Source organism: Aulostomus chinensis, chromosome 8, assembly GCF_037954235.1.
Source record: "Aulostomus chinensis isolate RoL2024-O1b breed Wild chromosome 8, RoL_Achi_v1.0, whole genome shotgun sequence".
Classification (NCBI taxonomy): domain Eukaryota; kingdom Metazoa; phylum Chordata; class Actinopteri; order Syngnathiformes; family Aulostomidae; genus Aulostomus; species Aulostomus chinensis.
The window spans coordinates 12,079,142-12,104,622 of NC_141327.1; the positions used below are offsets into that span (position 1 = coordinate 12,079,142).

At 43.4% G+C, this 25,481-nt stretch overlaps 3 protein-coding genes across 5 annotated transcripts in view; all 3 read right to left on the reverse strand.

The window, feature by feature from the left end:
• Positions 1-17,556, reverse strand: part of adgrl1b (adhesion G protein-coupled receptor L1b) — a 32,994-nt gene extending 15,438 nt beyond the window's left edge. For 2 of the 3 annotated variants that reach the window (XM_086211001.1, XM_086210999.1), the window contains exons 1-5: positions 16,681-17,556; positions 6,500-6,619; positions 3,404-3,617; positions 2,727-2,836; positions 579-786 (exon numbers count right to left, since the gene is read on the reverse strand). In XM_086211001.1, the coding sequence (XP_086067127.1) occupies positions 579-786; positions 2,727-2,836; positions 3,404-3,617; positions 6,500-6,569 (602 nt within the window). In that variant the 5' untranslated portion in view covers positions 6,570-6,619; positions 16,681-17,556. The remainder of the gene's footprint in view (positions 1-578; positions 787-2,726; positions 2,837-3,403; positions 3,618-6,499; positions 6,620-16,680) is intronic. The other variant, XM_086211000.1, reaches the window with a different exon arrangement.
• Positions 17,557-18,407: 851 nt separating this feature from the next.
• On the reverse strand, positions 18,408-20,620 carry nxnl1 (nucleoredoxin like 1). The gene is made up of 4 exons (XM_086210124.1): positions 20,413-20,620; positions 19,922-20,187; positions 19,472-19,561; positions 18,408-19,324 (listed from the first exon to the last, which is right to left on the reverse strand). The coding sequence occupies exons 2-4, from the start codon at positions 20,158-20,160 to the stop codon at positions 18,985-18,987; spliced, it is 669 nt and encodes a 222-aa protein (XP_086066250.1). The 5' UTR covers positions 20,161-20,187; positions 20,413-20,620; the 3' UTR covers positions 18,408-18,984.
• Positions 20,621-20,859: 239 nt separating this feature from the next.
• LOC147257187 (nucleoredoxin-like protein 1) lies at positions 20,860-25,215 on the reverse strand. The gene is made up of 4 exons (XM_086210125.1): positions 24,856-25,215; positions 23,269-23,533; positions 23,093-23,182; positions 20,860-22,912 (listed from the first exon to the last, which is right to left on the reverse strand). Exons 2-4 carry the CDS (start codon positions 23,502-23,504, stop codon positions 22,600-22,602), a joined length of 639 nt encoding a protein of 212 aa, XP_086066251.1. The 5' UTR covers positions 23,505-23,533; positions 24,856-25,215; the 3' UTR covers positions 20,860-22,599.
• Between the last annotated feature and the right edge of the window lie 266 nt (positions 25,216-25,481).

Genomic DNA, 25,481 nt, shown 5'->3' on the forward strand with positions numbered 1-25,481 from the left:
TTCACATGACGGAATTGCACATTTCTAGGGTCTTAAGTGGGCAGGACTCTGCTGGAGTCAGGATTCAGAAATGAATCACAAAGATACTTGTGGGAATGTTTCCAGATAATGATCAAATGCCACCCACCCAGAAGACGATGCCGTGAAGTTGAGTTTCGATTTGGCTGACCTTGATAGTTAGTCATTTTGTCAGGGCGATTTCATGTTATCATGGTAAACGCCAAAAAAAAAAAAAGCAGCTTAAATGTCTCAAAAAGTGTTTATAGAACACTAAGTGTGTTGAATTTACATGAAAATTTGAAATACAGTCAACTGGTTCAGCTGAATTTGAATTTTATGACTATACTAATAATTCAAAGGGTCTTGAATGCCATTGTGTAAATGTGGGTTTTAAAGTGAAGACAAATGAGGAGTGAAACTATTCCACTGCCTGACTGAAAACCTCCTCTGGATTTTGTTTGAGATCAAAGGATCTGAGGGATCAAGATTGCAGCTTTGAGCTTTCATACATTGAAACTAGTAAATTTAAAGTGAAGAGCAAAGTTTCTATCGATCGATTAATCAATTTCTTCACTCACTTATAGGTTGTGGTGACTCTGTTCTGCCGATAGTCGTCCCAGGAAGCATACTCGTACAGCACTTCTGTCCTATATGGTGTCCACGGCATGACGTACAGTCTGTCACCAGCCTGGAGCGGGTCCTTACACCACGCCCCCGACTGATGCTCCGCCTCCAGGAGAGAAGAAGCCGGCTGTATGCTGAGCAGAGAGCCGGGACAGACGAAAACTGGGAGACGGGAGTTGGCAGACAGAAGGATGTGAGAGGGAAAGACAGAGAGAAAGGAAGGAAGGAATAGTAGAGCGAGAAAGAGAGCAAGGGAGAAAAAAGTGGAAAGATAGTGGAGTCAGGTGCGGGGAGAAAATGGATCGATGCATGAAAATTGGATTGAATTAGATGTGGTTGATGTAGCGAGATTAAGAGAAAAGAAAGAAGAGAAAAGACAGAGGGCTTTAAAATACCTGTGCTGATCTAGAAAGATAAGCAACTGAAGAGACGAAAAGTGTTATATAAGTGTGTGTGTGTGTGTGTGTGTGTGTTTTGAGTAATACAACAGGGACACTGCAATGAAAGGTGTGTGTGTGTGAACTTTGTGTCTGCGTGTACATATGTGAGTGTGTGTGCGGGTTAGTGCAAAAAACAGTGAAAAAAAAGGGTGTGAGGTAGAATCAGGGACGCAGAAGGCGGGGCTAAATTTTGCCTTGAAGTGAATGAGAGGGCAGGTTAGTTTTACGCCGAGCTCAACGATCGGTCCACCCACATGTCAATAACTGTATGGACACGTATGTATACTGTACAGTCTCACACTGGCATGCAAATAGGCATGCACACACACTCACACACATAAGCAGTGCTTGGTAAGCACACATCCAGACGGATATACAATCACACACATTTGGTCTTATTTTTCCTATGAAGATAAATAAGGGGCTCTTCCTATAAGGGAAGAAAAAGGGAAAATAAGCATGAAGAGGATGATCAGACAAGAAGGAAGGAAAGACAGAGACAGAGAGAAAGAAGGGATGCTTGTGTGTGCGAATGTGTGAAAGTGAAATAGAGCAGAAAAAGAGCATAAAGGAAGATTATGTTTGTTTATATTTGTGTGCACAGAGATGGAGGGAAGAGACAGAGATCAACCAGGAGCAAGAGAGGAGGAGAGCCATAGAAGAAAGAGAGAGAAAGAAAGAGAGAAACTAGGTGCAGAACCTGGATCAAATTGGATAAAAGTAGGGGTTTCCATACAACAAGTGATGGATAAAATGGGGAAAAAAAGAACTGAGTAGGGGATGGAAAAAAGAGGGGCAACATCCAGCATGACTACGAAACAACGTCCTAGGGTCGGAGGAAGAGAGAGATGGCAGGAGAGAAGAAGAGGAGAGAAAGAGTGGGGTTGGGGTAAGGAGAGATCAAGATGCTACAATGTATTGTCTTTACCTTTTTGGTCCACTTCTACTCAAGCATAGGAGAAAAAAAAGAGGGAGAGAAAGAAAGAGAAATCAGAGGGTGAAAGAAGGGAAGTAAAGAGAAGCAAGAATGCAAGCAAGAGAGGAAGAGGACAGAAAGAAGGTAAGAGAGAAAGAATTGCACAGATAAAGACTTTGGAACTCATTCTCACCACAAACATTATAGTAGTTCCCATAAAAGAAAGACAACAGCAAACCACCACCCCACCCCCCACCCCCCACCCCCACATGTCCAAATCTCCCCATCTCCCTCCCTACACCCCCCCTCCACTCTCGCCTTCCCTCAATCAGGCTCCTGTGGAGAAAAGAGAGCAACTCCTGTGGTGTGAATCTGGAAAAGAAAACACTCACGCATGCACACACAGGTGCACATTCACTCATATATACACACACTGAAAGGACATATAGTGTGTAAACAGTTCTTTTCTTTCTCCAGCCAACTTTCGTTCTGCATTTCACACATACACACCCGCACACACACACTCCCTGAGGAGAAAAAACATCTTTTCTATCCGTCAATTTCTCAGGGATATAGCCGACATCAGAGGTTACACAAATAAAGAAGCTTAAACCTAAAATGTAGCTTGACAAAAAATAGGTTAAATCTTTGTGTGTAATATATTCTATATTAATTTGTATATTATAATGTTTGTGTGTGTTTGTATGTATGTGTTAATGTGTGTGTTTATATACGCATATACTCACTGTAAGGGACACATTCATACTGGATCTCCAGGTACTTGTACGTTCCAGGACAAGGGTCTGGGAAGACGTCGACCCCTGCGACTACCACGCACTGCGTCCTGTTGTTACACCTGGAAGACAGGGCGGAGCGGAGGGATCAGTGAAGGGGTGACGGTGCGAGAGAGGGGAGGGAGAGTGATTAAGAGACAGGAAAGGGGAAGCAAAGGACACTCCATTTGTCTACACTCCCTCTCCCTGAATATTGATCAGTTCTTCTAGGAAAACACTGCTGAGTACACAGCTAATGGTGCAGCCAGGCACTCAGTCTCAGACACAAACACACACACACACACACACACACACACACACACACATGCACACACACATGCACACACGTTAGACTCACAACACAAGTATTTGCTCTGTCTAACGTTTCCTCTGACATGAGACGACATGAATGTACAGCAGTGCACACAGAGAGTATGTTCCAAACAGCAGATGCTCTCATTGACTGTTCCAAAATACTCACACATACTCAAATAGCACTGGACATTGATTTGCAGCTTGTGCAATACAACACAGAATCACTGGACCCTGCATGTATACACACACACACACACACGCACACGCGTGCACACACACACGCACACGCGTGCACACACACACGCACGGGCGCGCTCACACACACATACACACACCTCTGAGCCATTATCTTCAGTGCGTCAGGAAGGTAACACTGTGTGTTCTCCATCTGGAAGGGGTCTGCATCACAAATCTTGTCATCAGTGCGTCCATAGTTGGCTGTTTCTACCATCACCACATCACTTCCTGGGCAGCGCAGTTCAATGGGGTAACCTTCACACGCCAGCTCCCGGCGCAGCAACCCGAATGGCAAGGCGGCCCGGGACATAGCTGCCCATGGGAGGTGAGGGTAAAGGAGATTGAGTGGAGGCAGGGGGTGAAAGGAGATAACAGAGAAGACATACTACAATTTAGAATGTGTGTGAAATTTGTCAAGAAGCCCAAGAATCAAGTTAGTGAACAATCAGTGAAATTGGCCAAAATATTTTTGTAATGGGATCTGTAGCAGAGTTGCACTCCTATTTCAAAGTTCACCTCACAGAATTGAGAAAATCTTGAGATACAGATGAAGAATGTCCTGACTGTAGTTATCATCTGGATCGCAGATGGGTCAGTCATTTCCCGAAACGCACCCAACAGCATCTTCCCCCGTCTGCTGGTAAACGTGAGGAATTTTGTTTTGAAACTATGTATCTTGTGTTGTGCAAGCCGGAACTTAGGGAATCTGTTGTAAACAATACCGAGACGCTCATGCATAGCTTTCTGCATAAGTGAGTCCACATGTTCGTGGGGGATTGCATAATATTGGCTGAGTGTAGTGGTTTTATGTTGATTTTGGAATCACTCAAAGGATGTTCAGGCCAAGTAACACTGAAGGCTGAGTGATAGGCAAAAAACTTTGACTGGAGGAAAGGGAGAAACAACTCACAGCGGAATGTGTGCGTGTGTGTGTGTGTGCGTGTGTGCGTGCATGTGTGTGTGTGTCAGAACGTGTAAGATGCTGGCAGCGACGCAGGCACAATGTGTTATGGTTAAGTTGGGAAAGTAATATGACCTATTGTTCATCGGAGTTAGAAGAAAAACAAAGTGGAAAGCCAGCATTTGGGCAAAACTGCTTTGGTTACAAGAGGATGATACTGACGATGTTGTTCAATGGACCGTTGGTGGACTGATGATCTCACTCTCATCACCTCATTTCACACAGAAATTAATTAAACATAAGTATATTTTAAATTAAACAGCATGAAACTTAACAAAACCTAAATAAACAGCAGCGGTCTTTCACCTCCACATCACCTGTTTGATGGGGAGCTTCAATGTTCAGTGAGAATGTGGAAATATGATCATTCATTCTCTCGCTAGAACCACGTAACATTATGCAACTGATTTCACCGACTACAAATACTCTAAACGGTGCGTGCATGCTGGGATTGTGGTTAGTTATGTATTTAATACCAACTGTGCTCATCAGCAGAACTGTGCTAATAATTACAGTTGTAAGTAATTAATTGTACATCAGTTATTTTATTCAATGAACTTGACTTTGTTTGATTTACCTCAAAATTTTTTTTTAACCCTAACCCAAAGCAACTCAATCTAAAACTCAATCCGTTCTATCTTTTGAAATTAAAAAAAATATATATATATATATATATACGTATATATATATATGTATATATATATTTCCACAGACCCATACCTAATGTATCTGAAAAGTAATTATAAGTAAGAAACAAATTTAGCAACACTTGACAAACAATTAGCAGGTTATCAGTGAAAAGTGCAATCACAGGAGCCTCAACTAATTGCCTGTCCATAAGTAGAACAAGAGAGCTCTCACACTGTTGAGTACTCGCGCCCTAATAACATGACACTAATGCGCACTAATACGTTATTCAGTTGGTAGCCTGGAACAAACTCACACTGCCATCCACAGCGTGAAGGCATTGGAACAGATGTGAAAACATCAGGATCATTTGTTATTGATTGACTGAGTTTAAAACTTCAATATTTTTCCCTTTTCAAGTGAGAAACGTGTGTTTCACCTTTCAAGTACTTACAAATAAGTGACTTGAGCTCATGAACGGCATATGTCAGGTTTTTTTGTTGTACGTCGTTGGTGGTTATGGGGCACCGTTAGCTTCAAGCTAACTATACATGACTGGCTCTTTCTGCTCTCTGGAGTCACAAAGAAGTGATGCAGCGGTGATTTTTTTTTGTGAGCTCTTGACACCTTTGAGAGGCAAAAAAATGGGGCAAACTTTTGAAGCAACATTCTACATAATGAGTGCCATGTAAACACCATGCACTGCTTCAATCCCACACCTGCCTGTAGACTGTATTTTACAGAAGCACAGTTCACACACCATAATTAGCACCTCATCTGTGGTTTAATTGAATGTTTAAAATTCCTGATCATATGTGAGAAACCTCACACTGTAAGGATTCGGAGATGCACAGAGTTTAATTTTTGGCATATATCATACGACATACACCGTGTGATTAGATGCACTGGTACGTCACCACAGCGTGTGCTTTAGGGTTCGTTGAAGGATGGAGGGTGGGGGGTGGTACAGGGGGACGAGCACCTCACAGGCTCAGCAAACACAATTTTTCAGGTATAAAACATCATGTTCCCTCCTGATGGAGACACCATCCGACTCTGTTAAATACAAACTCACCTGCCTGCCAAATTAATCTGGGTTATCGCAGAAAATCCAATTACCATTGCCTTAATCTGGCTGTTCACATCAGCGAGTATAGCATGTACACAGGAAAAGGTCTTTGCTGTATAAGGATTAAAGGCACATTAAACCTGCACACGTCGCTGTGATCAGTATGCTGCTGGTGTATTGTAACTCTCCATGGTGCTGAATGACTGATTTTTTATTAACTCTGAGCTACAGGAAGCTTCTGAAACACTCCCGTTGGCCACACATCAAATGTTTTGATAATCTTTTGTTTATGTAGGTCACAGCCTTTCGAAAACTTTGCCAAGATGGCTTTGCCTTTCTTGGGCTGAGTTCCACATCTCATGCAGACTTTGCTCACAAACTGTGACATACTGTCTCTTTGAATCACACAAATCTATGTCGAACCGCAATAAGCTGCTCAACAGAATGCTTCTTCGTCTTTGTTTTATGTCTGGTTTATGATTCACTGTACTGTGACAACACCACAACATGATACTACCTCGGTGGTGAGAGGCTTACCTTGGCTGGAGGGAGCGACATGAGCCAAAGTGAGCACGCACAGCCCTAGGAACCACAACGACACAGCCATGCCGGGCAGGAAGAGTTAGAACGTCACACCACCAGCCGCGTTAGGAGAGCCTGGGGAGGAAGCAAGGAAGTGAGAAATTGAGGTTGAAGCGTGTGTGTGTGTGTGTGTGTGTGTGTGTGTGTGTGTGTGTGTGTGTGTGTGTGTGTGTGTGTGTGTGTGTGTGTGTTGGATGGTCAATAATAACGCACATTGACAATGACAGAGTACACGTGTGAAACGCAGCAGAGTGGGAGGAGGACCGAATAATAGACAGACAGAGAAAAGAGAGTGAAATAGAGATAACAATTGAGCAATGGGTGCAAAAAGTCCCTCCATCTGCTGTTACCATGGTGATGGCACATTGCAGTCTAAGGGAGGGAGAGTGAGACAGACACAGAGTGATGAGATATGCCGGGATTGTGTATTTGTGTGTGTGTGTGTGTGTGTGTGTGTGTGTGCGCGCGTGTGTGTGCGCGTGTGTGTGTTTGTATGAAAGTGAAAGTGTATGCATGTAAGTCTTTAGTTAGCCAGGAGCAACAGTGGCCACTGACCCATAAAAGACTCTTAATCTCACACACACACACACACACACACACACACACACACACACACACACACACACACACACACACACACACACGGGAGAGAGAGCGCTTAGGTCACTTTTCAGTAATCCTAAATAAATGATGCTGTAGAGACGATCTCTTCCCCCTAGCAGGGGTAACGAGGTAAACAGCCGACTGAAGACGCCGACGATCACAGGTTGATGCTGTGCTGTTCAGTTTTGTGAGTGAACATACGGGATGCAGACACATGAGCTAGAGAGAACAACAGTAATACGACTCCTTAATATAGACTGAACTCTTGGCCCCTGACAGCAGGGAGGATCCAGGCTGAGCTGCATCATGCACATTTTTTTCCCTTCTTTGCATTACAGTCTGCTGCTGCTGCTGCTGCAGCGTGCACACAGGGAGTACAATGGTGGGCTCCAGAGTGTGTGAATTTGTCTTTCTGAGGACCAGAGTAAGGGTTCTTGATAGACTCTTTAGATCCGGGGCTGGGGGATGCCCTCCAGAGACACAAATCACATTTGAGGCCAGTTGTTTGGAGGATGGCTTGTGCATTTGCAAACAGACGCTGGTCCCTGGTTGGTAAAACACTGATTTTAGAGGAGTTAAAGTTATCTCAGTGAAACCCTTGACTCATGTAACAACTTGGCATTTAAAATGTAGGTCTAGCACACGTCAATGGCAGCTCTCTTTTCATTTGTTACAGTGCAAAGGTACATTGTAGTGCGAGGGACATCATAGCGAAGAATATTACATCATATCATGGGAATGTAAACACCACCTAAAGGCACTCATAGAGTGGATTACTCCTCCGAGAGATCCTGCTGATAGGCAGGCACCAGGAGACAACAGACGCCAGCCGAATGTTCCCAATCTTAAAACCCCCCAAAATTCAACAGGTTCTTTCTTGGCCTATGGTTCACCCCTCCACAAAGTTTGGTGATAAAGTTTCCATGACGGACAGATCTATGGCACAAATCTCATTATCTCCTTGGTGGAGGAAATAATAGTACTGTGTATTTGGAGTTGGCATTTATCCTTATTAAGTCCAGAATTATTTACATATGTAAAAGTGTTGTGAACAAGAAGTGCGTATGTCTGTTTCTGAAAAGCTTGAAGTTGCAGTAAAATGCGGGGATATAATTGCTTTGCCTGGTTAGGATCAGCGTAGGGGGTTACGACTGAGACACTGAATCTAAGGGAATGAAGAAAAAGTAAAGTAAAAGGGGTCGCTGTTCGGTAAAGACAACCGGGTAGGGTAGGTAGTTACAGGCAGGGAAAAGTAGTTTAGGGAAGTGTGGGGTGGGATTAGGGGTAAGGGTTAAGGTTAGCCAGGTATTAGAATAAATCTCCAGGAATTTAATGAAAGCTTTAAATAACCCCCAAACCATTTGTTCATTAGTGCGTACTTGCACAATTGACTGAGATTTTCTCTAATTTTGGTCCTCATTTTCTGAGCTACATTCAAGATTTAAGTTTTTTTTTTTCACAGTTCGAACTGGATTAGACATGGGGGATCAGATTACAGTGGGTTCAGACGCATGAGAATTCATTGTCTGTGAATGTCCTCGCAATGATAGAGGCGCAACCCTGTGTGTCAGTGTGCATCTTTACATATGTGGAGTAGTGTGTGTTTATTTGTGACTTGCTTTTCTCTCCGTCTTCTTGTTAGGTAATGACGGGAGACAGATTTAGGTCACTCCTCAACAAATTTCCAATGTGCATTCAGAGAGACTTGAACAAGAGTGCAGACCAAGCACACGCGCACACACGCACGCACGCACGTATGTATGCATGCACACATGAGCGTGCGCGCACACACACACACACACCCCTCAAAAAATACTACATTAATTAAAATTAATTTCCTCACACCAAACCTTCACTCTAAAATAAAAATTATTGATGTTATGAGAGCTTCCACTATCCACAATGTGACTGAATACCTGACACGCACGCACACACACACACACACACACACACACACACACACACACACACACACACACACACACACACACAATAACCATGGTACATAAAGAATGCTCTAGAATGAAAGCCACTCCAATTTTACCACACACACACACATACACTCACACACACATTCGTTCACACACACACACACACACACTACACGTCAACTCATCCAAAACCCTTATGGCAGCATGTTCTTTTGCTTGGAACTCTCTCTCTCCCTCTCTCTCTTGCTCTCACTCACTCACAAACACACACACAAACACACACACACACACACACACACACACACACACACACACACACACACACACACACACCCTTAAGTGTTGATGCAGAGTAACTAGAGCAAGGACACTGATGGGCCTTGACAAAGCCACACACCCAGTCCCCCTGTTCATAGCACCATGCTCCCTGCCTGCAACCAGGATCCAGCCTCAGGCCACCGGCCGGCCTACTTGGAGGAGCAGTTGTTTCTAAGTGAGTGTGTGAGTTCTGGGCCTGGAGTGAAATATACAATACAGACACAGGCATGAATATATATACATACACAAACACACACACACACACACACACACACACACACACACACACACACACACACACAGTAGCAGTATTAAAAACTCGGTGGCTGACATCATAAACTCTGAACAATCTTTCCTCTTGTTGCATCGTTCAGGATGTTTAAAATAAGCATCAGTGTCCTTTTGCCCTTGAGTGCTGTTTTTTAGGAGTTACCCCAAAACAGAGATGTTTTGTGCCAATTATTATTACTCAATAACTCACCTGTGATTAAAAGAGGGGATTTATCATTATTTCATGATTCGACACTACTGAAATGTACAGATACACGATATCTGTTTGACACTGACAACATTTGTGAGTGGACAGAAAAAAACAAGCAGCATATACAGTATGCAGAGGAAACAAATTCTTAATAAATGGTCACAAATGTGTATGACATGGTCCTCGAATGACAAATTATTTATAAATATATAAAAGGATTGACCAATGTGCATAAGTGTCATTTCTGCAAATGATGAAAAAAAAAATTTGATTCTATTTCAAACACTAAGCAGTTTGTTCATATAATAAAACCGATTTCGAAATGCACCCGGCAACATGAATGAATGTCCAGATTTTACATACAGATGGTAAATTTGAAAAGCTGCCTTTGCATGCAACATCTACAAATATTCAGAGAGAGCCACAAAAGCACGATGCCTTCAAGAGCTGGTAGGGGAAAAAAAAGGACCAGCATTAATTGTTGGGTAAATTCAATGTGGGATTGACTTTTTTTTTTTTTTGGAAAAGATGATGGGTAGGATGAGTAGGTTCCACAATTACATAGAAATGGCTGGCAGATATTGGTAAAGGATCATTTGTTACACATTTGTGATCATTATGAGTCAGTATTCTCTCCATGAATATGAAAACATTTTTGGGCTCAGGGGAAGTCCATTTCAGTATCCCATCTTATCAATTCCAAAAAGATAAATAAGAAAGCTAAAAAATTAAAAACAAACTCACAGATTAGTCATAAATAACCAAAAAATGAGAAAAAGTTCTAAAAATGAGAAACAGTTCTAAAAGCTCTAAATGTCTGCCAAACAAGTTGGAGTTGACTGAGTCTCTAAATGACACCTGAAATCATAAAACTCAGGCTGTTGGAGATCATTCAAAGGGATGTGAAATCACTCTGTTAAAGGTGCAGGCCATAAAATCAGCAGGGGACGGGGGGATACAGAGAGAGAGAGAGAGAGAGATAGTGTGTGTATGTGTGTGTGTGCGTGTGTGTGTAACTGCCCCCTCTTTTGGTTGAAAGCGCTCTCGGTGCCTGAGGGCAGATCTCTATAAAGCACAATGTGACAAAACAGCCGTGTCGTGTTTGGCTCCTAATGGACGGATGAATGTGTGAGCGATCGAGAGATGAGGAGAGAGACAGAGAGAGATTAGAAGTCACTAATCTGAAGCTTTCTTGGCTGAAATACTTAACAACGGTGGAGATAATATTGCCCCTGTTGATAACAATATGTAAGGGTTAGGAAACTCTTCTAACTCACACTACAGTGCCCTTGAGAGAACCCGACCATCAGACCATCGACCTCTATGGCTCCCAGAGGGCTGAGGCCTACATGCTGCCGTCAAAGCCACTTACGGGGTTTTAGAGCCTGTATGTTTGTCTGGTCGATGCGTGACTCCGGGGAACAGAGGTGTCGCCCTATGCCAATCATTTGCTTGTTGCAGGCAGGAAACAATGGCGACGCTCCGGGCCAAGTTCAGAGTTTTAGGGACCTGCATGGCATGTCGGCTGCTTCTGAAAGCTGCACGAAGCAGCAGGCTTAATGACCATACATAAAAATGGAGGACATGGCTTGCAGATATATTTTCAAAGTCATCCACTTGTTTTTTTATGATATCAGCCACCAGGTTTCTCTTTATATCCTCTGCTGAATACCTAATATTAACACATATTAAGCTTCTGCACGAGCGCTGCAGAGACTGTTGTGCATAAGAACTTGAGGTATTCTTCCACTTGAAGGATGAAGTCTCTTCTAAAGAAAGCAAGAAAGTTGATTAAACATTGATAAGTTTCCTCAGATATTCATCAAGCTTGTAATCCAACCTCAGCACACATCCTTGGAGATAAAAGCACGCTGTGTATCGCTGCCTCATAAAGTTTTCTCGCTCTCTGGAAATATCCACAATTTCAAGAGTGTGTTTGCTTGTTTATCTGTTGTTCTTGGTTTTTTTTAACTTGATCTCTGAGCAATCGGACGCACATTGGCCAGCACAATAGCTGAAATTGATAGCAATCATTCTACATGACAACAGTGATCACAAAGAAATGGTTTGCTTTTTTTTTTTTTTTAAAGGCCTCTGAAAATTTAAAAAAAAAAAAAGGATTTGTTAACACAAGCACTTTTCCACAAGGCTGTAAAGTACAAAGCCACCCGGTAAGTTTCATTTTATTTTATCGTTCCGTTTCAATACCTTCATACCCCCTTGCAGTGCTTTTGTATTCCCATGACCCAAAATTGTCATTTCATCTCATCACAAATGCAAAACGGCTTTAGTTTAGTATGAGATGCTCTATGTTAGATGACATCCAGCCTCTGGAGACGTCCCCTCTGTCTCCGTGAAATCCCTCAGGGATCCAGTTCTTTCATAATCAAGCAGACATCCTATTTTCTTACTTGTAACTCATGCTCGCCACATTTATAACACATCCATGTTGTGTTGGTACAGTATCTGATCACAAATGATTATCCTGCAGATTACCATACTGCTTTCCTCTGGAGACAACGCTTGATGTGATCTGTTTTCTACCCTGGCTAATTACACAACTAGGCTTAATGAGCAGCGACTATATCTGTATCCTGAATGTCCAGCTCCAAGTAGAATTCAATGTGTTGATCAGCGCTGATGCCTTTCGATGCGAGAGAATAGATTCATGGTGCTGCTCAGAAGGAACAGAGGGAGAAAAGTAGCTCACTTCAAGGGAACAAAAACATTCCTGAAGAGGAAAGAGACAAGTTGCTGCAAGAGAATGAAATGCATATTATGAGAGAACGGGATACATTGCAAATGCAATCTGGTGCGAGGGAATGCAAAGGCTATCGAGGGGGAGTGCAAAAGTAATGGTGAGGGAACACAGAACTTGTTGCTTGCGAATGCAAAACATGTTGAGAGGGAACAAGAGTTATCGTGAAGGGACACACTATACTGCAAGGGAACGTACAAGTTATTGCGAGGGAAAGCAATATCTTACGAGAGAACGCAAATGTTACAGGGAGGGAACACTGCACATTGCAAGGGAAGACAAGACTTACTACTTGGGAACACAAAACCTAATTCAGGGGAATGCAAAACCTGTTGCGAGGGAGCAGAAGTTATTGAGATGAACACACAAAAAGATCTGCAGTGGAGCCTTCCTAGTGTGACTTATATTAAAGTGATGTGGCATCAGGCATACAGCACTCGTCTGCTCCAAAAATGAATTCTAGTGAAAATCTTCCCTCCTGCCTAGTTGAGCTGATGAGGAGCCTTTTACATCACCGGACATGAATGGTTGGGATGGAAGGAGCTTGCCATGTTCATGACCTGTTCGAGCTCACAGCACCAAAATGAATGTGTGATGACAGAGTTCGCCATAAGAGGATTAAATTGTGTTGTGGCAATATATCGCTACACATACGAAATCTGGGTTAAATTACGGTACAGTGAATGACGGACTTTGGCGGATGCGAAGCGGTTTTGAATGATTTTTTTTTCTTTTGAAGAATGGTTGCTATGGCACGTTTTGAATGTCAAAATAGAACTACTGTAAGCTGTGGTAGAGAACGCTTCCTGCACACAAACAATAATGACGACCAAATAAGTCTTGCAACATTCGTGTGGGCCAGTAAGTACAGAGTTCCAGGGAAACAGAGTTGAAAAAGGTGAATCATTGTATTAAAATAGCACACTGTGTTACTATGATAAACTGTCACGCGCTGCTCTTTGCCTTCACAATAAAACCGGAGGGAAATATGTGTGTTGGCGGTCAGAAGGTTTTTTTTTTTTTTGGCTGCATGAAAAATGTCAATTGTGAAGAGCCGGAAAGCCAAATGTCTTGGGGTTAGTGAAATGCTCTTAATATATTTCTATTGTTAAAGATGTGACACATCGGTACTAATGTGTGTGTGTGTGTGTGTATGTGTGTGTGTGTGTGTGTGTGTGTGTTTGTGTGCATGCACTTGAGACAGAGAGAGAGAGAGAGAGAGAGAGAGAGAGCTGTGAGTCCTTCAGTTTGGTATAAAAGCAGTATTCTCATCTTATTTGTACAAGTACACCCTGAGAAACCTTTATGTTTTTCTGAAGCTGACGTTCAGAAAGGTAAGGTGTGTTTAGAGCCCTCGCAACCTCCTCCACGGGACATAATTTTGAGCTTTTAGTTACAGGATGATGTGATATTGGTTCTCATGTGCTTTTATTCTGAACAATCGTTAAGCCTACGTATGATTTCTGTGTCAATAGTCCTTGTCACTACAAGCCGTTACAATATGTCACCGAGACAAACTCATGGATAAAAGTACAGGAGTTTATCTCAGAGGTGTAACAAGGTCACGGTGACAAAACTGGCTTCTGTTGCCTCTGAGTAAGGTGTGACTGAGCAGAGACGATCATGACCGCTAGCTTTTGTTTACAGACAGGCGGAACAGACGGTCAATAAACGTACACAGAGAGATGATGTGGAGAGTTTGTCTGGCTTTATAGAAGCTAGAAGTAATCTACTGAAAATGTCTGGTGGTTCCATACCACCATTGCTTGGTGTTAACACTGGATTATACAATGATCAGTATCATGAAGTGCGTTGATTTGTCAAATGTTTACATCACGAGACAAACCAGTTTCAATCTTAACTGAAGATAGAAAAACAGCTAAGCAAACATTAATGCTGAAGTGGGAAATCTGGGATTCCTCCTGCCTTTACAGAGCTGCACATTGGTGAAAGCAACATTTATGAAAAAAACAGGCCATCGCCACTCATTTTGCACCACCGCAACACTCTTATAAGCTCACTGCATAATTTCGCAGCAATCACGATCAGTAAACCATTAGTTGTACACATTTGCATAATTTTTCGTAATTGCACAGCAAAAGCAAAGCCGAATTTATCTAGCAGCTATTTGTTAATTTAATATTTTTATGTTATTGGAGCCTACGTGCAGTGAAGCAGAGGGCCCAGGGACTGATGGTTCACGATTGTCCATACAGCGACACAAATGTAGGGCTGCATTTACAACATATCAGGAGTTTCTCCAGAGAATTTCTTCAAATTTGGCTCAAACGTTGACGTACTTGGACTCAAAAATGATCTGAAAAGATATCTGTGTGTCAAAGGTCAAGGTCACAGTCACCTAACATGAGTGAAAACTTCTTTGGAAGACCTCGAGAGAATTTCTTCAAATTTGGCACAAGTGCCCACTTGGACTCAAGGGTGAACTGATAAGCAAAGAGCTGATAGCTTCAAAATTGCTGTGACATCGAATCGATCTTGTTCTCATACCTCAGTGATGCCAGGAGGTAACTGCATCATATCTCGCACAAGTATCCACTTACACATAATTCTTTCTTCTATCTCAGATTGTCCTCTCCTCTATGTTGTGCTTTCATCACCTGTTGAAAAGACTAATTCATCAACTATGATGGAAAACACAGTTAACTAGGATATAGCTGATAGAGGTGCAGCTAAACACATTTTAGTAAACTCGAATCAAAGGCGGCACACATCATGAAACCATAGAACCGTGATGCCGTATTTCTACTCTAATCCATAAGACATTTTCCTCTCGTTTTCCCCTTTCATAGACAAGGCTAATGGCCACATCAGGAAACAAAACATCAGATGCAGACGTATAAAATAAAAATGTCCCTCATGAAGTCTCACAGGAATTTTGAAATTACATTGATATAATCATCTTTGTCTCTGGACCGGCCTGCATAAACCCTCACAGCAACTGACTCAGTGTGTCTGACTGATGCGAGGAGACTTGAGAGGAACCTGCGTCAGGTGGTCAGAGCAGAGAAGAAACAAATAGATGGTTCCTTTTACAAGTCAAATAAAAGACAACCGATCCAAATTTTGTGTGTCTGTGTGGTTTAAGCAAATTAATTTGTGCTTTTTCTACCTCTGTGGATGATGTAAATCATCTCTCTACATGGAAACAAACCTCCCTCCTCATCTAACACGCGCACACACGCACGCACACACACACACGTAGGTGAGTCACCCATCAAATATATCATCATGATATGACCCAAAATCTTCTCTCTGCTATACAGCACACAAATATAGTAATACAAGACAATAGCTTCAGACACATGCGCTGGAGATTACACACGTACAGAAAAATAAGCCTGACAGAGGAGCAGTCGTCCTGTCAGCCACCGAGCTGATTCCTCCTTCCATCCATTCATCTTTCATTTGTCTCCCTGCAACTTTCTCTGGCTGCCTGGCCTCCTCCACTGACCCAGTCCTCTCTTTTCCACTCTTAAATATTGATAACAGGCTCTCACTGGGTCTGCACTCTTCCTCTCATGATCTTTTCTTCCTCATCACTAGTGAAGCCTCAACGTTCACCTCTAGAATCCTGCATTTACACCCTTGAGTGTGTATCCTTATACGCGCTGCAGGCCCCCTGCAATGAAGCTGTGTGGTATTAAAACATGACAGACCCCTTTGGTGGGACACCCTGAGTCATTTCTCCCTGGTGGAGCCCAACTGAGGCAAATCACGTGCACATGAATATTTCACAGCACTCATGGCACACACTCGCCCACACTACTGACCCAGCTTAATGGCAGCCAGGCAGCAGCACATCACATCCCTGCCCCTCACGGATCAAATGGCCCTGGCCAGCAGCAGCAGCAGAGGAGCAGCTAGGGCACCTCTGCTGTCTTCCAGCATTGATCACGTATGAGGAGAGAGAGAGAGAGAGAGAGAGAGAGAGAGAGAGAGAGAGAGAGAGAGAGGGAGAGAGAGAGAGAAAGAGAGAGAGAGAGAGGGGCGGGGAGCATCCTCATAGCCTATATCCATATCTTACCGTCAATCCTCCGCTTTCCCTCCTCCTCCTCCTCCTCCTCCTCCTCCTCCTCCTCCTCCTCGCTCACTGCGTCTCCCGCATCCCGTTCCTCCGCGCCCTCACCCACTATTCTCCCCTCCTTATCTCCCGCTCCGCGTTGCCCGATACATGAAAAAAATAAATATTCAATAGGGAGTGGTGGTGATGGTGGGCGATACCTGCTGGGCTATACAGCGCACAATGAAGCAGTCATTAGTGTCCGACAACAACTGGGCGTCCTCCCCCTGTGATCGGTGTACTGTGCGGGGCTCTGCTCTGCTGGACCTCACACCCTCCCTCCGTCCTGTCGAGGCTCGATGCCTTCTTCCCCGCTGCGCTCCGCTCGGTGACTGTGCGTCACGTTGGTCTCATAATTCCCACGGGTTTCATGCCCAGCAATGATGCGGGCTATCGGCCTTATAGCTCCAGTGAATGGGAGGAAAACACACGATCACACACCAGAAAAAAATAAAATATTGGACGCAAATGACTGCGCCGACCCGAACTGTTCTTCTCTTTTCTGTCGACAGCGCTTTAAGTCATTAATGAGCACATGCGTCCGACATTTCTCAAATACATCCCTGCATTTAATGGAAAATAACGTCGACGTGAAAACAGCCGCTTTGCATATCCTTGAAGAATCGTGATGAAGCGCAGCTGCACATAAGGACGGATTCTGGATGCTGCTTTTTTTAAATGGCGCCGATTGTGTAATAAAATGATGTTGAGGTAAAAAATAATTACAAACAGCTGGAGAAGCAGGAGATATAATGTTTCCCGCTCCTGGCGTCGCCTTGCATCCGTCCTCTCTCTCTCTCGATCTCTCTCTCTCTCTCTGTCGCTCTCTCTCTCACGCTTGTTGCGCGCTCTGCACTCGAGAGCGCGCGACGCGTGTGTGCACACGTGTGTGCAGTGCGTGTGTGCGGCGTTAGATAGAGAGAGAGAGAGAGAGAGAGAGAGCGAGAGAGAGTGTGTGTGTGTGTGTGTGTGTGTGTGTTGGGGGGGTGGGCTTCGTCTATATTATCAAGGTTCGTCTGACTGAGCAACAATAAGCTGCTGTGCTGTGTTGGCAGGAAACGGAATAAACAGCATGCTCTGAAAGGGCTCTTGTGTCTCTTACAAGTGTGTGACCAGCTCAGATTTAGAGATCATATTTATCTCTGATGAGAGGAGGAGTTATTGTCTTTTCTGTAATATAGGACAAGAAAATCATCATCAGTATTTTCACCAATCTTAAGGAGAGTCCCTCCGATTGATTTGTCCATCTCATGACTTTGGGATAAATCTTCTCTGTTGTCATATGCAGGTACTCCCCCTACATTCATCATCTGTCACTCATATGTGTTGTACACCTGCTTTTACTGCTAAAACACAGAGATGCACTCCACTGCTCTTTACATGTGTATTTTCCTCATGGCAGCATTGTAGGGTCACCCAGAGGGAGAGAGGGAGAGCCTTTCTCTGATCTCTCTCGCCTGCGGAGGGATCAGGAAGTGTCGCATCTGAAGATCCTGACTGATCACCATAAAAGCCACATCATATGCACTTAGCATGAGCAGGGGAAGTGAGCCGAGGCTAAAACCGGTCTTTAGCGTGAAAAAAAATGAGTCACAGTCAAATCAAATCACTGATTATGTAGAAAGTGCATCTGAATAGGCCTGATTGCCTCTTGTGTAGTCTGCAAAGTGGAGCTCTACTTCATGGGCTAAACATTCAAGCACAACATTCACTAACAAAATTATTTTAATGGCGCTGAATAATTCATTGATGTCTGAGCGAGCATGGTGCGCCTTGATTGGACCGTGCAAATGATCATGTGGAAGGAGTGTGTCGTTGAAGACAAGGAAGTGGTTAGAGTAATCTCCTGGGTGGAATAAAACATGCTATAATGGCGAGACTTGGCTCAGACCTAACCTTGGCCTGACTCTATACTTGGCAGCATTCACAGACTTTCAAGACGGCCAACTCTACACCGGGGTCAGCTACGGTTTGTGTTTCTTTAGATGGTGTTTTACATGATTTTTTTATTAGTTGTTGGCATATCCATACACACAGGCAGTGAGGCCCTAACCACTGATTGCAGTGTAATAGAAAAGCAAAGCACAATAACATCAGTTTTACGCTTGATGAACAGGATGAGAAACGTTGGACTCTTCTGACAAAAAGGTTTTTGTTTGGCTAAACAAAACTGTGTTGTACTGGCAGCACCAGTAGGACAAAGCCTTCAGTTACTAATCATGGCAACTTGCGTGTAAACCAGCAGTCAATATCCTCTTTCTGTCCTCATCACCATGGTGATGCTCCTCCTTCATTACCATCCACCTCCGCATCACCTCCACCTACACCCCAACCTCTTTTCTTCTTCTTCTTTCTCTTCTTGTCCTCCTCCACTTTATACTTGAGTCTCCGAACAGGGTCGGTGAAGCTGCGCATGGACTTCTCACCGACGTCGTCGTTGATCATGAAGTTCCTGTCAATCATCTCCGATGCCTCCTGCCAGTTGCGGTAGCAGTCAGGGCCGAGGCGGAGTATCTCCTCCACGGCATTTGGGATGAGGATGGAGCAGTCGGGACGCAGGACCACCACAGTGGGTAGCTCCTCGACATTAAACATGTCCTCCAGCTCCCTGTGGACACACACACACACACACACACACACATATACATACATACACAGACTCACACGGGAGCACACATGGTCTTAGAGCTCAGTATATTTACATTATAATCACCCCACCAGCAGGTTGTGCACACAACTATCCAGTCCCACGCACCTCCTATAGGGGTCCTCATAAGCCAGGAACAGGCACTTCTTGGGCAGCTCTTTGAGGAAGCTTTCTTGCTCGTCCTCCGATGGGTCCAAACTGTCATGTGAGACAAAAAGTATTTTGTGGTGAGATATTGGAATTCTGGGGAATCACTCCAATAGTTCTTTAGACAGAAATTAGGCGTGGACATCCATTCCAAGGACATGGCACATTCTCAGTGGAGAGCTCAATTTGTTCAGAAATAGACACACTTGACACAAGTATATTTTACTTTTCTGGGGGCAACAGCGGAATTAATAATGCAAAAGTGCACGCATGCTGTACGCAGGTGTGCATTTGCATATCCAGCCTGCACAGAAAGGTTAAGGTGAGGGTGATGTCTAGAAGCTGACTGGATTCATTAAAATTTGGAGTTTTGGGGTATGAATGTGTTTTATATCAGCGCGTCTGTTCTACCTTATATAGACGAGAACCAGCTGAGCAGAGCGATCCACATAGAATTCATCTGTCAGCCGTTTGAAGAAGTCGCTGAGCTTGGATGCAAACTGCTGGCAGCTCTCGCATGCAGCAGAGGCAAAGAAGAGCATCAGGATGCGGTTCTGCAAACGCATAATGATCTCACGATCTGTGTCCAGCTCATCCTGGTCCTTGTTGTTCTTCACCAGGACCCGATCGATGAACAGGTCCACCATCATTAGTAGTCAGAGTGAGGAGGACTAAGGCTTAAGAGAGGGATTTACACACACTGGTTAGGCATGTAAACCATCACAAATGCATAACATGAGAGAGGGAAGTATATGAGAACATTGGAAAAGACGATTCCTTGTCTATTGTGTGGTTTGAATGAATTCATTAACCTGTATATTACAGAGTCAGTCATACACCTCCCATTAATCATGAGCCCATCTCACTGGCTGTTAAATCAGATAATCCTCACAGTTGCTTACCTCTAACAAATATTATCTCTCCTCACGCTTGCAAATCCAAGGAGAGAAGCGTCTTCAAGTCCTGTTTTTTTTTCTTTAATTTTCAACTCCTCCTGAGCTGTACTCGAATCAGTTCCCAGTGTGTCGCTTTATTTGTCGTTCACTCAATGACTGTGTCTCCTTCACCTTTATGGCTGTAGCTGCTCGCTCCCTCTTCTTTATGTCTCACCTCCCCTCCTCTGTCTGGGAGGGAGGGATTGAGGGACAAGGTGACAGGGAGACAGCATGGTGTTTGTGAGTGATTGAGCGGGCACGTCTGTTGTGTGAATGCAGACCGTTAAGAATGAGAAACGTGCCTCAGAAGTAAAAATTGTAATGACGCGAGGCCTTACAGTCTCCATAACTAATGAAGTAGCAGGGCCAGAAGTCATGAAGCCACACTCTGTATCAGGAGTACAGAGAATTTATTGATTTTCTGTCCATCAATACACTTACAGTTAACCTTTTAGTAACAAAATAAAAGAAACATATCTTCCATTAAGAATATCTAAATATAAATAACATATTCAGGGAGTAACACAACTTCTATTTCAAATTCAAACTGGGGGCAGGCGCCAGCACCTGGAATCACTTTAAAGGTATATTTTTTAAGTTTGTAATCCAGCCATTGCCAGCTGCTATCTATACCACTTTCTACCTCAGGAGGCAGCAGTGAGTCATTGTTGCATTATCTTTACTCTGAGCTCCCTCTGGATGTGTGAGTTCCTCACTGGATCCCTCAGTCAAAGCCCAGCCTACGGAGCAAATTCATGGTCACTGCTTCCATCTTCTTCTCAGTAATCACAGCTTGGGACTCTCTGGGAGGGGTGGAATGGAAATCACCAGTATCACCAGTAATTCCCACATTACAGCTGATGCGTGATCTCACACTCCATCTCAAGGCTTGTATCTGCATACCCCACGCCATAATCTACCACATCGCCTGAGGTGCAGCGCTCTCGAAATGTACTCGCAACAGACTGCAACAGCTGCGACCATTCCTCCTACACATTTGCTCATTTCTATGCCAGCTCCTCCAGTCTAATCTCCTTGCGGTGTTGCAGTTATTTTTGTAAATGTAAGTGTTGTAACATGATTTCGGACTCCAAATTGGTCTGCTCCATTTGTGCCGCCATTGTTTGAAGTACTTGAACGACCTCAAAATAGCGGCATAGAAGCCTGACCACCGGCTAGCATTTTGGTGCACCACACAGCCACACCAGCACAAGTACCTCAACAGTGTAGCGCCCTTGTATTGGCTGGGACTGACTGGGTCTGTGTCGATACCTCCTTCACATTTCAGCTTAAGAGGGTACAACATCCTTGGCAGTGAATAATAGGCTGCTAAGCTATATTTAATTGTTACTTACAAAAGAAAGTGCTAATACAGTAGGTTTGGACTTGAGTGGCTTGCAAACTTACAAATTTCACATTTAGAGCTACAATTTTATTACTTATTTATTGATAATTACAGGCCATGAAATATCATGATCAAGCTGAAAAACAAACAGCTTTAATATGACTTGTGTTTTGTTATTTGGCGCTGGGCAAAAGGAGCCTTAGCTGTCGATCCTTTTATGTACCTTTCTTAACACAGTCAGTCCCTCCAGAAAATCTCGATTATGCGCCTGAATAGATTAAAGCAAAATCAGCTGAACTCTGCAGAATAGTGGGGGCTTACATGCAAACATACAAACGCCTCATGTGCCAATTCTGGAAAACAACAGCAAATTTACCTCCAAAAAAGAAAAAAAGAAAAAATCAGAACATTTTGTCAGGGTTTTTTTTTTTTTTTTAATAGAAAAGCTGCCACAAAATCAAGCATTTTGGACCTCAGGGGAATCCTGGAGGGACTGCACGGTGATATGATATAAGACTTTAATTATTGGTGCAGTGTAGCAAAACAGTAAAGTCAAAGAGGCTAAAAAGACACCAGAGCTGCACAGTCGTGTCTGTTGCTACACTATGACATCGTAGCCAGAGACGGGTATGACAGGCAAAAGTTGACCTTTTTCATATTTGATAAAAGAGCACAATAAATGCGCTGTGTTTAGTGCATTCTTTAAAGTTCTACTTTACCTGTCATTGTTGGCAGTAAGATATTTCCTACAGAGAAGACACTGTAGTAACCACCAGTTAAGTGTTAAAGAGTCTGGACATGTAAGACATTTAAAGATCCTCTTCATAGTCAGATTTTCCCTTCCCCCATAATTTCCACCATTTCTTTTTCCTCTTGTCGTCCTCTGTCTTGTATTTGAGTCTCCTCACAGGGTCAGTGGCAGCACGCAGATCTAGGTTTTGGAACTCTTCGTTCATCATGAAGGTTCTCTCAACCAGCTCAGCTGACTCCTGCCAGTTGCGGAAACAGTCGCAGCCATAGCGCCGGATGTCCTGCACTGCATTTAGAGAGAGGACGGAGCAGTCAGGACGAAGGACCACCACTGTTGGTACATCCCTCACCTTAAACATGGCCTGGAGTTCCCTGAAAGCAATAAATACACACAGGTATGAGGCCGCATTTTATTTACTTATGCTCAGGTTCACAGTGTCACAATGTGGCTTGACGATGCTGTTTTTAATTTCAGCTTTAGAATTATAACATGATAAATGTATTTGCAAAAACCCAAGAGTCATTTTTCTCTCCTTCCCTGCATCCACCTACTTCCTGTACGGGTCCTCAAAGGGCAAAAACAGAACCCTTTTGTGCATATCTTTGAGTAATCGTTCCTGCTGCTCCTCCGATTGATCCAAGCTGGAGAGCAGAGATAGAAATGAACAGTCAGACTGTGTGAATTCGGCATTTTGCAGTCTTATCAGATAAACAGGAAAGATGGAGACCTGACGTAGATGAGTGCGAGGAGCTTGGGGTATTCAATGTAAGCTGGGTCTTTCAGTCTCTTAAAAAAGTCATTCAGGATCGGTACAAAATCCTGGCACTTTTCACACTCGGCAGACGCAAAAAGCAGCATGAGGATGCGGTTTTCCAGGATCCCAATGATCTCTTTCTCCGTGTTGAGCTCATCCTGGTCCCAGTTGTTCTCAACCAAAACACGGTTGAGGAAAAGATCCACCATGATGTAACGGCCGCGATGAGAAAAGCCCTCTGTGAAAAGAATGTCTATGTATTAGCTTTAGTTGTAGCATCACCGCTTTTATTTCCCTGGATGACATAAAAGGATACGTGAAGTTGTTGCACACAGTTGGGTTTGATACTGGCGAAGCAACGACAAAGCATCGAGACAGTAAACCAAGGGAACAACATTTTCATAACACACGTGGCTTCAATGTAGTGTGGTCTATTGCTACATGTTGCCATGTAGTTGCATTCTAAGAATAGAAAACCACACTGTATAAACTTTACATATTAATAATACTGCATGTTACTTCGTCTGACTGAGGAGGCCATGCTTCCAGCTTTAAATTGTTGGAGGGTTGTAGCAGAGGTCCAGAAAGCGCTTGTTAAAATTTGGGTCACATCCTTTATAACGTAGTGGAAAATGGCAATTTTTCTTCACTTCAAGTTTGGTTTAGTTTGCCTAGGCAGAAGTAGTCGCCCTTTGAGTGATTCCTCAGTGTGGACATAACAGTATCGTCACACATGAAAAGCTGGAAACATGCAAGTTAAAGTTCATTCTCATCTTTTGTGACTTGTTGACCGCTATGTCTGTAGTCACACGATGTCAACTGAGGCAAGTTCCTTTGCCATGACTGTGAGAAACCTTTACAACTCTGGAGGAACCTCTAAGGAGTGTTTCTGAACCTGATTCTATAAGATTACCGTTCGGACAGAGGAAAAATTAGAGATACATGTGGCCGATAAGATTGATAAGCACTGTTGTTAGAGAAAAACACTATGTTTACCTTAGTTTTACTACATTACAGTCATTAAAACGTACAGTCTACATAGCAGCCCAGCCTGCCCTTCAGAGGGAGGATAATACTGCTGATAGAAAAAAAACCCACACAAATTTCAGATATAGAAATAAAAGTTTAGACCAGACGTCTCAAAATTGCACTTTATCTGTCTCACCCAGCCAGTATTTCACTGTCACAGGAGTCACTGCAGGCTGTGAATTGACAGCGATAACCTCACAAATTAGATTTGGCTCTCTGGCTCTGAGCTGATCTATTTGGGACTACAAGTCTGGACTGAAACTTCCAAGGCTGATGTGAGAAAAATATGTTTGAAATTGAGCAGCATTGGACCTTACCTGGAAAAAAGGATTTACAGTAAGTCTCAGAGAGGCCAAAGCTTAAATCCTACATTTGGAAAAGTTATTTCACAATCATCCAGTTCACTTTTTCAAGCTCATCGATCCAGCCTGATGTATACGAGCGATGCTTGTTCTTTTAGTAGCTAATTTAATAGACAATCAATCTCTCTGTGCTGTGGCAGCTGAATACACCCCAAGTAATTTACCTCACCTTCAAACTCCTTGACTCAAATATATCCAGAGTTCCTCCTGCATGCCATTGTATTCATCCTTGAATTGTTAAGTTGTCTTTCTTCTTCACTCCTTTACTTTCCCCCGTAAATCCTGTAGCGTTTGTTATTTTAGTGACACCTTACAATGCCTCTTCACCTCTCTCTCTCTCTCTCTCTCTCTCTCTCTCTCTCTCTCTCTCTCTCTCTCTCTCTCTCTCTCTCTCTCTCTTCCTCTGCTGTACGTTCTACCTGTGGTTTACAGAGAGAGATTACAGGCAGCAGTGGGTGTGTCTGGACTTTAATTCAGAGGGCAAAGGTTGTTCCTGTGTGGATCTGTGTATGTGTACTGTAGGTCCTAAATTGCAGCTCGGAAGTCGCAATCTCGTTACTTAAAGAGAGGAAGGGAGGGCGGGAGGAAGGATGAAGGGAACGTGACAAATTGGATTGCAGAGTAGGACAGACATGATGGTAAAGGGGTTAAGAGACAAAAAAAACAAAGACAATTTAGCACCGAAGCAGACTAACCTGCAACAACTTTTCTGTGCTCGCTGGAGTCTTCCTAATCACTCATGTCATTCATTTATTGCTCAAAGCATATTGATAATTGCTCTGCATCCTGTTATCA